Source organism: Dermacentor albipictus, chromosome 10, assembly GCF_038994185.2.
Source record: "Dermacentor albipictus isolate Rhodes 1998 colony chromosome 10, USDA_Dalb.pri_finalv2, whole genome shotgun sequence".
Classification (NCBI taxonomy): Eukaryota; Metazoa; Arthropoda; class Arachnida; order Ixodida; family Ixodidae; genus Dermacentor; species Dermacentor albipictus.
Window position 1 is genome coordinate 60,742,488 of NC_091830.1, and position 13,564 is coordinate 60,756,051.

At 44.7% G+C, this 13,564-nt stretch overlaps 1 protein-coding gene across 1 annotated transcript in view; it reads left to right on the forward strand.

Annotated features, from left to right (window-relative positions):
- Nucleotides 1–568: 568 nt before the first annotated feature.
- emb (exportin-1 emb) overlaps nt 569–13,564 on the forward strand; it is a 59,796-nt gene continuing 46,800 nt past the window's right edge. The window contains exons 1-6 of the mRNA XM_065444495.2: nt 569–789; nt 3,790–3,868; nt 5,170–5,291; nt 8,084–8,365; nt 9,404–9,519; nt 12,819–12,933. Of these exons, the coding sequence (XP_065300567.1) occupies nt 3,814–3,868; nt 5,170–5,291; nt 8,084–8,365; nt 9,404–9,519; nt 12,819–12,933 (690 nt within the window). The 5' untranslated portion in view covers nt 569–789; nt 3,790–3,813. The remainder of the gene's footprint in view (nt 790–3,789; nt 3,869–5,169; nt 5,292–8,083; nt 8,366–9,403; nt 9,520–12,818; nt 12,934–13,564) is intronic.

The window sequence follows — 13,564 nt, forward strand, 5'->3', positions numbered from 1 at the left end:
TCAGCGCTAGCTCTGCGGCTGTTGTGTAGCGAACTTGCGTTAAGGGACACTTTAAGATGTGAGAAAAGCCGGAACGAATCTCGGCGTTGTCAAGAAGCTGCAATGTGCCGCCCGAGAATGGAAATTTTTCCACGGGGAAAGAAGTCTCCGGTTCTCGGCGACGATAACGAACTCGCCAAATCCAGTTGCAAAGGGTCGCTCCGCGCGCAGATCGACCGCCTCTTAGAGAAAGTGTCGATCTATCTATTCGCATATCATTAAAACAGGAACGACACAAATTCTCGCTGTAAGGACGTAAAAATTGACCCATTCGCAGCAGACCACGTTTCCACGCATACGAGGCATGGCAGCTTCGCCACAAGTCCTAGCGGCGCAGCGGACGACGGAATTTTCCAATGGTACCAATTCCTAGCAAAAACGCTTTTCAACAACAATACGACACTAATTCAGATTTAATAATTATTATTTTAATCTCTTAATTATTATTTTATTGCATATAAGGCAATATTGTGACAAAAAATTCTTTGTGTACATCGGTTCGGAGCCGAAGATCGCCGAGCGCGGCGAACGTGGAACCAGTTCCAACCGGTTAGGGGAGGTACAATAATTGTGCGTGGTTGGTCGTCTACAGTGCGGTGAATAGTGGTGTGCCTGCGAAGGAGCGCATCGCTGCGTGAAAAAAAACTGTGGTGTGTGTTGTCTTCTTCGTGTGCACAAGGAACCCGTGCCTGATCGTCGAGTGTGCGTGAAATATTTTTCGGGGGGCTTCACCGCGGCGCTGGATAAAACGTAAGTCGGTCGGGGTATGTGCTGTGCGGCCGCGCTGACTACCAAAGCGTGGCATGTAACTCAGGCCGCTCGAAAAGCGTGACTGTGTTCGAGTGCCGCACATCAATGCTAGACTTTTGAATTTAACGCCAATGACACTATTACGCTGGCGACGGGCGTAAAATCTGGTGCCCGGCGCGCCGAGAACGTGGAGCGCTTGAGCGGATTCGCGCTTTTTTGAAAGCGACGGTTGAGAGATACGGAGAGAGCGGGCCCTTTATGCGGCGAGGCCGCATGGGAAAATTTCTACGACGCTGTGCACGACGTGTTGAGACCCAGGTGGCTTCGTTTTTGTTAAGCGATAGCGAGCGTCCAGCGGCACCTTGAACCCCATTTCGACCACAACGCCGCGCCGCTTGAATCAGCACCGCGTCTGAACACTGCAGCGGTGGTGATGCGACCCATCTCTACGGAGTCGCGGGAGCATTTCGTTGCTGGGATATCCCACCGTGTCGTTGACCGTGCAGCTCTATTGCGTGGGCACCGTATTACGTACTTGCGCGCACAAACTAGCGACTGTGGTGCATGGGGGCAAGATTTCAAGAAGTCGCCGGCTACATTGTGCTTTGTCCGCAATGAACCCGACCACCGTGGCGAGAACATCACCTGAAATGTTAAGGTCGTGCGAAAGGCTCTGCGCTGTCGCATTGCGTACGGACGCGAGCACGCCAGCTTTTCACGCTGCACATTGAAGTCGTGGGCCGTCGTATTTTTTACTAGCTATAGGTGCCGCGTGCGTTTCTCCGACCTGGCCAGCGCTTGCATAATGCCCGCACGATGATCGAGTTCGCTTTCAGTTACATAATGCTGACGGGACCACAGTGCGTTACGGCGAAAAGGAGCTTAACCAACATCCTCTGACCGGTAGGTTGCCTCTCGACCGTGATAGCCGCTCCTAATCTGACGCGACCGGACTTTCTCCATTCATTTTCTCAAGGGGAACAATAGAGTTTTTGGGTCCCTCGCATCCCGTTGAAACGAAAAAAATCAACAAAAAGCGAATCAGCGCCGAGTGTCTTTGTTTCATTTGTTCGGGTAATGTGCTTTGGAACAGCTGGCAGAGTGGGAACGTGCTGGTGGCAGTGTAAACAAAGCGGCGTGTGAAGACGGTTTTGAATCAGCGCTTGAACTGCGTCACATCCTTGTCGCATGTTGATCGCGCAGTAGAGGCGTCTGAGCGTTTCCCACTCCATTTACGCGCTTCGTAGTCATTTTCAGGCCCCGAAAAGTCTAATCTGCAATGAGCTCGTTCTTTTTTCTTTGTTTTGCCTGTGTCGTGCCATGCCTTCGACATTTCGAGGCGTTTATGCCAGAACACACGAGTTTGGGACGCAGCGTCTGTTCTAACGAAACGTGTGGACGCCAGGATATGTGGTGATCAGCCCTTATTGTTCAGCTCATTGAATGACTTTTGCTTGCCGAGCTTGTATTCTTGGGGTGCGTGTTTTGGTGCAGTTAACGTGTTTGACAGTGACGTATTTCGATTCGTGTTTGTCGACAGGGGTTCAGCACTCGCAAGGAACGCGCATGCGCAACGCGAATTTCGTAGAATCGCGCAGTACTTAAAACATCCGGGAAATTTGCTGCAGTAGTTTCCGTGCAGCTTTTGAGTACATCCTTAGCTTGACTTTCGCTCCGGCCAGTTTGACATGTAGAAATACCATGGATCTAAGCCTGAACAATGCAACTGCTACAGTGACCTAAAAAAAAGTATAATTATCATCTATTTTTATTTGTCTCTAACATGGGCAGGTGTTGCCTTGCAAGTGGTGCATTCAGCTCTGTATGTTTGGACCAAAGTGGGGTTACAATTTCTTGACCATGGTGGGGAGTGATTAGCACAGCCATGAGATGCTGTTTGGTGTTGCGAAGCAGCTAATCAGTCTAGTTGCTTGGTACTTGCTTTTAAGTTATGTCAAATGTTGGGCAGGTTGGTTGTTCTTGAGTCGAAATGTAACAGCATGAGTTCGGACGAAGACAAAGGCTCTCGCTTTATGTCCACGCTTATAGTCACGCTGTTACATATTTAATTAGTCTTACAGGCAGTGAACAGCGCTGGGAAGGGACAGAAATGAAGGTGAAGACAGCCACAAGAGCTGCTAATGTTGCAATGCAAGTCTCAAAAAAAAAAAAAAATGCAGCATCTTTTTTTTGAAGCACAGAGGAGCTCTGGTATTGAGAAAAAGTCCTCTGGATGTTTGACCTTTTGTGTCATTATGTTGCAGAGCTGTATTGATGCTCTTCCCAGCGTCTTGTAACACAGATTGGAGTGCTATGCGACTCACTCATGTAGTTGCAGTGACCAACTTAGTAATGAGAAAGAAAGCTGCAAGGACTGCCAGGAACGATAGTGTCCTTGTGTGTCTTTTGTCACAGTCAGAGGTGTGCACGGACTAAATATGGCTGGTGACCGTTATTTTGATAGCTAGGCTTTCAGTGATGGTACGCCTGCCATGAAGGTTGGCTATGCAATGTTCTCTGAGAGGTTTTCATCTTGGCTGTACAGTGATGTGATGAGAAGGCGAACTGCAGAATCTTTGGCAAAGGAAATAAGGTCGTTTAAACCTGATGTAGATTACGTGCCTGCTAGCAAAGATAAAGGTTGCTTATGTTATGCGCGAGCACAAGTTTTGCTCTGTGTAACCAATCTGTAGACATATCTGTGGTACGTACTGGCTATGGTGCCGTGGTGATTATCACAGTCAGCATCTGAACATGTGGTTGCACTTTGCTTCTCTGAACTTGAAAAGACGCCCTTTAGGTCAGGACTAATCAGGCACATAGATGCAGGGTTATCAAAAAAAGTGCTCTAAATAGCAGGCCGGCTAACACATCTAGTGCCAGAACCTAAAAGTTATCTCCGCATGTTTTTATTCTTTTTACCCAAATTGATATCTGTGACTTTAGGGTGTGTGTGTGTGTAGTCACACCTTGTTTAACACTATCCAATTTTCATTTCAGGTGGAAAATAGCCTGATTTCTTTGATGTCGGTGCAAGTTGATGGGATGAAGCAGCCGCTTACACCATTTGGGACGCCAGGTATGCAGCTGAGCAGTCTGCTCACAAGGCCACTGTACTCTCCTAGCATTTGTGCTCCTAAAAAAGGTTAAGAGCATTTTAAAGGGTAATTTTTTCTTCACATCAATACATACTGCCAGTCATCTGTGCATTTGTATTGTATTTAATGCAGTGCGCTCCATACTTTCCTGTCAAGAAGGCTACGGGATACCGTGACACACAACGTGTTCCTGACCGGAAAGTGTCTTTGTGCAGGATCAAACAAAGGAAGCGCACGCAAGATTTACGATGCTCATTGTCATGCGGCAGAATTGCACCCTGAAAGGGAGGGTGCACAGGTTTCAAGAGTGCGTGATTGCTTGTTTGTCATGGCTGTGGCAGTTTAGTCTCACTGTAGCCTCTTCAGGGCCTGTACTTGCAAACTTCTCTTATGCAAGTGATGTCCATGATTTGCTGCTGCGGCAATTGTCTTGTTATGCCAATCTCTTGCATGACGTGCGTGCCCAGATGCCAACCAATGGGGAAACACTTTTACGTAAGAGAATCGTTGTGAACATGGCCGAAGGCTTGCCAAAAATGATTTCGTCTTGAGCATTCCAAACGCTGCTTGAATTGTGCTTGAATCTGTAGGGAATGGGCAGCTGGATGCATATGTGCTCTACCACATAAGTTCCAGGGATAACGGCGTTGCAGCCAGTGGAAGCATACATTGCCCTGTAGCAGTGTTTGCTGGAATTGCGCTATTTTTGCTGTGAGGCGGCTTGTTATGCGATCCATAACGGAACTGCAAATCTCACAGGAAACGCACAAATTGTGGGCACAACTCTCACTCGCACGGTTATGCACAGCTGCTATCGACCTCAGTTGTCACTGTTTGTAATGCAGCACTAAATATAGGGACGTAACTTGTAGGTAGGAAAAATCAATAATAATGTCTGTATTTTCCTACACATATGATAGACTAGCCGTGGGGTCAAATGGTGTTAGCTTTATTTTTTTATCGCTCAGAAAATTGCAGGCTCTTTTAAGCTTCTTGCTTGTTCATCTTTGTGGAACAGTGGGGGCCATACAGGGGCGTGTGAGCCATGCACAGCTGTCTGCTATAGCTTATAGCTGGCTGCATGGTCAGGTGGTAATCTTCAGCTGCAATCCAGTTTGTGGAATGCTTCAGCTGCATTTTCTGAGCTAGATAACGTTCATCAATTTGTGTTGCGGCCATTTTGGACTTGAAGTGAGAGGAAGCAAGTGAACTTTTTCTGGGATGATGATGCCGTTTGCATTGCTTGCGTCTTGACCATGCAACCTTGTTATGGTCTGTGCAGTCAACGGCAGCATGAATGCGCTGTCGGAGCAGGCGGCACGTCTGCTCGATTTCTCCCAGAAGCTCGACATCAATCTGCTGGACAGCGTCGTCTGCTGTATGTACACAGGGGAAGGGCCGCAGGTAAGTGATTGTAAAGCTGTTCTTTCTTTTTTATGAGTAAGGTGCCAGTGTGGGCTACTGTTAAATCTCCTACTCATTTTGCCTGTACAGTAAAACCTCTTTATTCGGCAACAAACATTTGCAACAAACAGTACTTTTGTTCTGACAAGCTTTTGAGGATGAAGAGCACTGGCTACGTTGCGGTGGATGGTGACCATCTCACTGATGAAAAAAATAATCAGGATGCGCGCGTGGTAGTAAAAAGACCATCTTGAGTGAATACACGCGCCGCGGCTGCGTTGTGAAGGAATCGTGAGGCCTTTGCTGCGGCGAGGGCTAATCAGCCACAAGATGATGAGAATGGCAACTTCCGAACTGCTTTTGTACAATATAGGGACAGGATTGGCTCATTCATGCAGTAAATAAAAGCATGTTGATGTAGTAAGCATTTGTTCATTGTTTTCGTGATACCCTCGATAATTCGACACATGGTTAATTCAGACATTTTTTTTCCATTACGGTGAAATCCTAATTAAAGAGGTTTGACTGTACTATGCATGTTTACAAACATACAGCTTGTCTACAGGGTGACCTATGTTTTTACCCTAACGACTTTAATGGAACATTATCACCATGATCAGGTCTAAGAAGTCAGTGGCCATATGTTTGTCAGGCCAGTGAATCAAACAGTGAATGCAAGGGCTGTACTACTTATTGACATTCCTAGCTTCCTTTAAAAAAAAAAATTATAGGTGGAGTTCTAAAGGGGCACTCCAGCACCTGATATAACTGTTAACCCAGTGCAATATGCACTACGTGGCGTCAGCGACTCACTGACATACATTGCTGCGATTCAGAATGATTCATTTCTGTTTCATCAACATAAATTAGACAAAAAATAAAATAAAAATTACACTGTATAGATATGTAGATTGTCTCAGCTAGCTTCTGCTGTGACTTAAAAAAAGAAAAGTACACTTCTATAAGCTTTAACAAGTTTCTTCTACGAAATTTTTTTTTTGTTATAATAAAGGTGAGGTGTTTTGAGACGTGCAGAAAATCAACAGTATTAGTGCTGAGTTGGGCGAACATGCCGATCTCTCATAAAAAATGTGTTCTCCTCACTCTCTACCAAACTTACACTGCGTAGGGTCTGTGGAAAACAATCTTAATTTTCTCGACGCCTGGCCACGTAGCCTGTAATTGTAAGTTGCAGGAGTGCGTGTGACCCACGTAGTGTTCATGTAGACCTGTCATGGTCAAAATGAGCAGTAATCGAGCTTTCTTGCACGACCCGTTCCCTGTAAGGTCTCCGACTACAGCAGAACAATAACTGCTCACTTGATAAGGGCATGTCCAACGCTCATCTTGTCTGTATTGGGCTCAGTCAGTGCTTTTTGCTTTGGCGAGATGTTTCTGAAGCCTGGGTGCGTCTGTTCTGCACTTTTGAATTCGGTGTTTTATATCTTGCGTGCACTCTAGTTGCGTAGTGAATGAATCCAATGTCAAGCTCAAACACTATTGAAGATATCAGCACCATTGTATAATGCATGTGTTAATTACATCAGTTCTTTTTTTCCATTTGTTCTTACAAGGTAGCAAAGGGTGAGTGATGATCATTTGATGCATTGTTTTGGTACTTGTTATTACAACTGTGCCTTCTGTGCAGGAGCATTGTTTACTTATAATAATTTTCATTTTACCATGCTGGGATATATTCATTACTAGGGGAATATATTAATGTCTTAGGTGTCGACAGCTTATAAATGCATAATGTTGGATGCAGGTTACAATGCTATAAGCGTGTGCTGGTAGTGTCTGGCAGTCTTAGTTACACTGAAGAACAATGATGCTTCAATTCTACAAAAAAATATGGTAGCAGAAGTGCAATGTAACACGCTGTGGCCGCTTTCAGAGCTGTCAGTATAGCAGATGTGCAAAGAGAGATTATGATCACATCATCCGTCATGTCTTCGACGCCTTTGTGTGATAGTTTGCATTTCACTTAATGCTTTTAAAGGGCAACTATGGGGATTTTCTAGTGGCAGTAGATCTCAGTGAGATTTGTTTCGCATGTTTCCTGAGTGCATTGGTCATGTGGGCAAAACTGTTCGACAGGAAGGTGTGTAGTCTTTTTTTCAGGGAATTAAATTTAAAGGTCGACAGGTGTAGTAGACCCACTCTCTGCCCTCGCAGAGGTTGTTTCATACAGGCCACTGCATGCTGCTGATTTTGCAACACGAGGACATGACATTCAGGAATGCTAGCATAAAGGTTTTTGCAGAAAGATAACCAGTAGAAGAAAATAGATGCCTCCTTGTGGCCACAGAGGCAGTTGCAAGAGGGCGAAATTTGGTAATACTCGTAATGGTCTCCATCTTGGCTGTGCTATGACTAGATGTGTAAATGCATCTAGCAGATAGCTTTCTTACCAAGTTGATTTGATTAATTGATTTATTTATTGATGCAGCTTAACGTCCCAATGCAACACTGCGGCTATGAGAGAAATATTGGAGGGCTCCGGATAAGTTATGACCCTGTGTAGCCCTTTTAATGTGCACCTAAATCTCAGTACATGATTGTTTTCGCATTTCGTCCCTGTGTAATCGTGTCCGCCACAGCTAGGAATCAAACCTGCAACCTTCCGTTCACCAGCGGAATGCCGTAGTCATTCAGCCACTTCAGTGGACACAAGTTAATTTATGTGCAACAGCATTTCAGGCAGTGCTTCAGAGAGCCTCAACATTCTGAGGTCTCTGCCCTGTTCGTGTAATGAGTCTATGTTCATGGTTTTTTATCTTTTTCGCGCCCAGCAACGGTTGGCCCAGGAGGTGCTGACGACTCTGAAGGAGCACCCAGAGGCGTGGACGCGGGTGGACACCATCCTCGAGTTCTCCAAGAACCAGCAGACCAAGTACTATGCGCTGCAGATCCTTGAGAACGTTATCAAGACGCGGTGGCGGGTTCTGCCGCGCAACCAGTGCGAGGGCATCAAGAAGTACATCGTGGGCCTCATCATCAAGACTTCGTCGGACCCCGAGAGCATAGACCGCGAGCGTGTGTACCTCAACAAGCTCAACATGATCCTTGTGCAGGTGCGCTGTGTGCTGTTCTCGCAGGTGTCGACTCTGTGCGTGTAAATGCGGCACTATGGGAAGTTGGACGTTCAGCATAGCAACATTGTGGCTTGGTAGGCTTTGTGCATACATGCACGCTTTTGCGTTATGGCAGTATGAAAGCAACATTAATTATTGCTCCTACTTTGCACATTGGCAGCTTTGATGAAGAGCTTGGCGTGTGGAAGAAGTTTGGAAGTGATCGCATCTGAGGCCATATTGTTTATTGATTATTATTATATATATATATATATATATATATTTTTTTTTTCACTTTCTGTTATTTTTGTTCTTCGTCAATGACTGCTGTGATGCCAGGTCATCGAGACTGCCAGTATCGAAATTGGAAGAAGTTATAGAAGCAGTCTTTTTGCATTTGTACAAGCCACTGCATTCTGAAAAGTTCAGGCCCTCTAGGTTGCTTCGAGCAAAGAATGAAATGTACCTTAGTTGACTGAAGCTGTAGCCATAGCAGATAGGCTTCCTTCTTAATTTGTGCGCAAGGTCTTGTGTGAGGGGAGAAATATGATAGCTGTGTAGACTGTAACCAAGGAGACACATTTGGTAAGCTTAGATCAAAATTCTGCTACGTGTTTCTTCAGTGCAGCAGTACATTCATGTGTGATTGTTACTCGCTAGTTTTATGATCTGCAATTATGCACCCTACCCAAGACAGTCAAAAAGAAGAGGTGCTTCCCCTGTGGGAGTGCATAAATATTTCCTAGTAATAATTATAGCCAATTAGATTAGTTAAATTAGTCTTTCACCTTTGTTGATATATTGTCGTAGGTGAAATTCACTGCTTTTGGGTCATCTATATGCAGCACTAACAAACAGAGAGAGAAAGTCAAGGACCATTGCACGCTCTTAGTTTATGCAGATGCTTTCTCTCTTTATTTGGAATTTAGTTGCATTCTGGGAGGGAAAACAGCACGAAGTGTCAAAATGTTTCTGCAGATTAGACTGCAATGGCTAGTGTATGTTAAGCAGACGGCATGCTTTGCTTCTTTGCTGCAGATTCTCAAGCGTGAATGGCCGAAGAACTGGCCGTCGTTCATCAGTGACATCGTGGGGGCCAGCAAGACGAATGAGAGCCTCTGTCAGAACAACATGATCATCCTAAAGCTCCTTAGGTGAGTTTCTGCCTCTTTTTTTTTTGTCTCGTTCTAGTGAATGCGGTGGATACCAGTAACATTTGTTCAGTGTTTCGTAAATAGGAGCATGAGGTATACATCTAAACCATTAGCTTATTTGCCCTCAACTTTGGCATGTTCTCTGTGTTAACTTGCCTGTTTTCATTCACAATAAATTTGTAGTGCACATCGTTTGTGGCAACACCACTAAAAACATAGAGGCAGATTCAATGCAATGTTGGATTCTAAGTGACGCAAAATTTGAGTTAGCAAGGTAGCTGCCTCTAGCTGAAGGCTGTCGCTAGTATGAAGGCGATGTACAATCCTTGTCAAAGCAGGAAAATTGATAAGGGGCCTACAATATTCACTCGATTCAAACGTGCCCTCGATTGTGACGCGCACCTGTTTGCCGCAACGTAAAAAAAGAAAAGTCCTTTACAGTTCCGTGCACCTCATTCTCTCATGCAGAAATACAACTTTCTCTAAAAAAAAAAATTTACTCCCAATACACTAAAGTTGCGATAAATAAAGTCGCAGTTTCGCCCGAAAGGCGAAGCTTTGATTATGATAGCAAATTAATAGACAGCTATGCAAAAAGTGAGAATGGTAGTTTTATCGGCTGCATAAATATTTAAACATTTGCTTACCGACTAAATTGACAAGCATGGTGTCACGCGCACCCAAGCAAACATGAATACGTCTCACGCGATGACTGCAGAAACTCTTATCAAAATGCTGGAGTGGGGAAGTGGGGTAACAGGACCAAGCGAATTGACCTTTGTGCGGCCTCTCGCTTCAGCGCACACTAAGCCAAGAGAACACAATGTGGTGTGCCTAGATGTGTAGACTTTGTCTCTATCGTGGCAACGTTGAGGCTAAGGATTCTGGGAAAAAAAAACCTCTCCCTATATTCGAATAATATGGTATACTGTATTGTTACTGTATTGGAAGACCTTCTGAATTGTCTTCTACGTCTGTACCTTATGGCAGGCTAATGTGTTTGCAGCATCTCAGTTACACGTCATGTAAAAGGCTTTACGCTTCCTTGTCAATGTCATCCCAAAATCGAGTAAAGATAAGGGTGGCAGTTTTGCAGTTAACCCTGTCGGGTCAGCATTTTTTTTTTTCACTGGAGTGAAATATTTATGTTTCGTGTTCCTGAAGAAGAGAAGACAGGCAAAAAAAAAAAAAAATCTCAGTGCAGTTTTTGGAACTTATCAAAGGCTTTTCTTATGAATTGCTGACAAGTCAAAGCATTGGAGCAGCATATGGGCCTTAAAACTTTTTCATTCACAATCATAACGGTGCAAAGTATATGACTCACTTTGGGTAACTTTGATACGCAACTTAGGCATGTGTGCGGTAACTTTGACATGCAAGTGATACGCCTGAGGCGTATCACTTCGGTATTAGAGCAACCACACACAGACAGGTCTGAACTCTGCTTGATGCGATGTATGGACATTTTGTGAAATGTCAGAGAGAACCCTGTTTATCTGCGGCATCAGACAGAAAAGTTATGTAATTATAGAATTACTGACGATCACATTTCTATGATTGGTCTTGCTTTTTTTTTTCTCCATGTTGGATATTTGTTGTAAAGTGTTATGATTCCTGCAGGAATCATTAGACCAGTAAGTTGATCACTGTGCTGGATTTTTCTGACGTCATCTTAACTCGTCATTTTTGTTTCCCACCTACCCTGTTGGCTCACCAGTTACAGTGTTTTGCTGCCGAGAACAACCTTGCGCATTCGAATTCCTGGCTGCCGTGGCCGCATTTTGATGGGGGCGGGATCCAATAACTTGCACACTTAGATTTAGGGGCACATTATTTATTAATCGGGCTGTGACACCAAATGTTAGAGCTTGAATTGTGCATTTAGTGTTAAACCTCATGCATCCCACAGCAAGCTGGCAAAACTTGAGCACATGGGAGGTCCCTTTTTTTTTGTTATTATTACAGTTAAATCTTACAGCAGTCTTGCGACACTGACAGGTGATAAAATGAACTGCGTTCTGCTTGGTCAATGTGGACTTTACACTCGTGTTTTCGTTCTTGCAAATATATTGCTGCAATCAACTGAGGATAGTTTTTGCCGGTCTTCTTATGAGAGTTGCGGGCATAATGCAAGTCATATGAGTTGTGCCAGAGGGACAGTGCTACCTGTCAGTGGGAGGCACTTGGAGGCAACAATCTCGGATTGAAACTTTCAATTAAAATGTATGCCCAGAACCCAGTTTTTCTGCGTGTATAGCCATATTGGGCCCTCTAGTCTCAGTTAGAATGATAAACTGAGAATGGATGGAACCATATCATGGCCCCTTTTAAAGAACACAATGGGGTCTGATTTGATCCAGAGCCCCACCCCCATTACGGCAGCTCTCATGTCTCGTATGTTGTTTTTGGGTCGGGGTGTGCAAATGTCAAATTGAACGTTGAATAATTATATTCGCATGCATTTATTAGCAAGTTTGCTTATTTCAACATGTTCTAACATCGCAATCATATTGTCAATGCCAAAAAATTCTAGTACGTTGCTGCACTAAAAAATTATGTAATTGGAAAATTAAGTAATTCCCACTAGCCGTCGGTGCCCACCAAACTGCCTTATTATACATAAAAGTCCCGTAAACTCAGAGGCATTTGACCCCGTGCCAGCCGTCACTCATCGCGTTTGCTGTAAAGTAATAAGCTGAGACTGCGGGTAAGGTTTCAAAAGAGTGCCGCTTCTATGTCCGCAAACCCGTGTCTTTTTCTACTGAGAGGCTGGCTTTCCCGCGAAGCTTAGCCGTCCAGTGGCTAAGCGTGCTTTACAGGCGAAATTTCGCCAGCTGCACGAAATTATCGCCAAATTCGGCACAACATCAGAGACATATTCTCAGATTAGATAGAAGCAAACGCTACAAACCGTGTTTACTCCCTGACAGCCAGCAATATGTTCGATTTATTTTGAATATTTGTATCCAACCGAATGTTCGCACACCTGACTTCTGGCCATTAAACCTCATTGGTTGTCCTTACCTGCCGTGATAGCCCAGTGGCTATGGTGCTACATTGCTGAGCTCGATGTTTCTAGTTCGATCCCAGTCATTGTGGCTGCATTTTGATGGGGTGGTACGCAAGAATGCTGGGTGCGCGCTTCTGCATTGGGTGCATGTTAAAACACCCAAGGGGGTCAAAACTCCACTATGGCATGCCTCATAATTAGATTGTGGTTTTGGCACGTAAAACTCCAGAATTTTCAGTAATCTGATCTTGATCTTTGTTCCCTTGGCCTTCTTTTTTCCCTATTGCAGTGAGGAGGTGTTTGACTTCTCGAGTGGCCAGATGACGCAGGCCAAGGCAAAGCATCTCAAGGACACCATGTGCAATGAGTTCTCGCACATATTCCAGCTCTGCCAGTTTGTCATGGTCAGTTGGGCCCTGTGCACTTTCCAGTTTGCGCATCGCGTGGACTGGCTCTATTTGTAATCGGTTGTCGGATATGCAAAGCCCTCCAGTCCTCTTCTCCACACACTTTGTTCAAACTAACGAAGATGGCGGCTCTCTCATGTTTTAACCCATCGGCTACCAAATGATATGCAAGCCACAGGGCCCTCCATACGGATTCTTTTTGCTGTGTACAAGCACTACGAACATTCTGCGAAATACCACAAATTGAAATCTAACCTCTGCTGCAGTGTACGAGTAGTTGCATCTGCTGACAACATTTTTAGGAAGTATAAGTGTGTATTGCCAGTTGCACCATCTATGAATAAATAGCCTTTTAAACCAACATACAAGCCACAGGCGAATTGCCAGCTTTGGCAATATGGCCCCCGTCTTTGCCCCCTGGCTTTGGTAGCGAATGGGTTACCATAAAAACCCGCGTATGTTACGGACCCACACATATCAGATGAGATTTGGGGATAGCGAAAAGCAAAAAAGAAAAGCTTCATCCTTGTATAATACAAGTAACGTAAACTTCCAGCGGCAAGCGAAAAGGGTTTCCTTATTTTTGTTGGCAGCCGCAAGCGCTGCCTCGTCACGCCGAACTGCCACG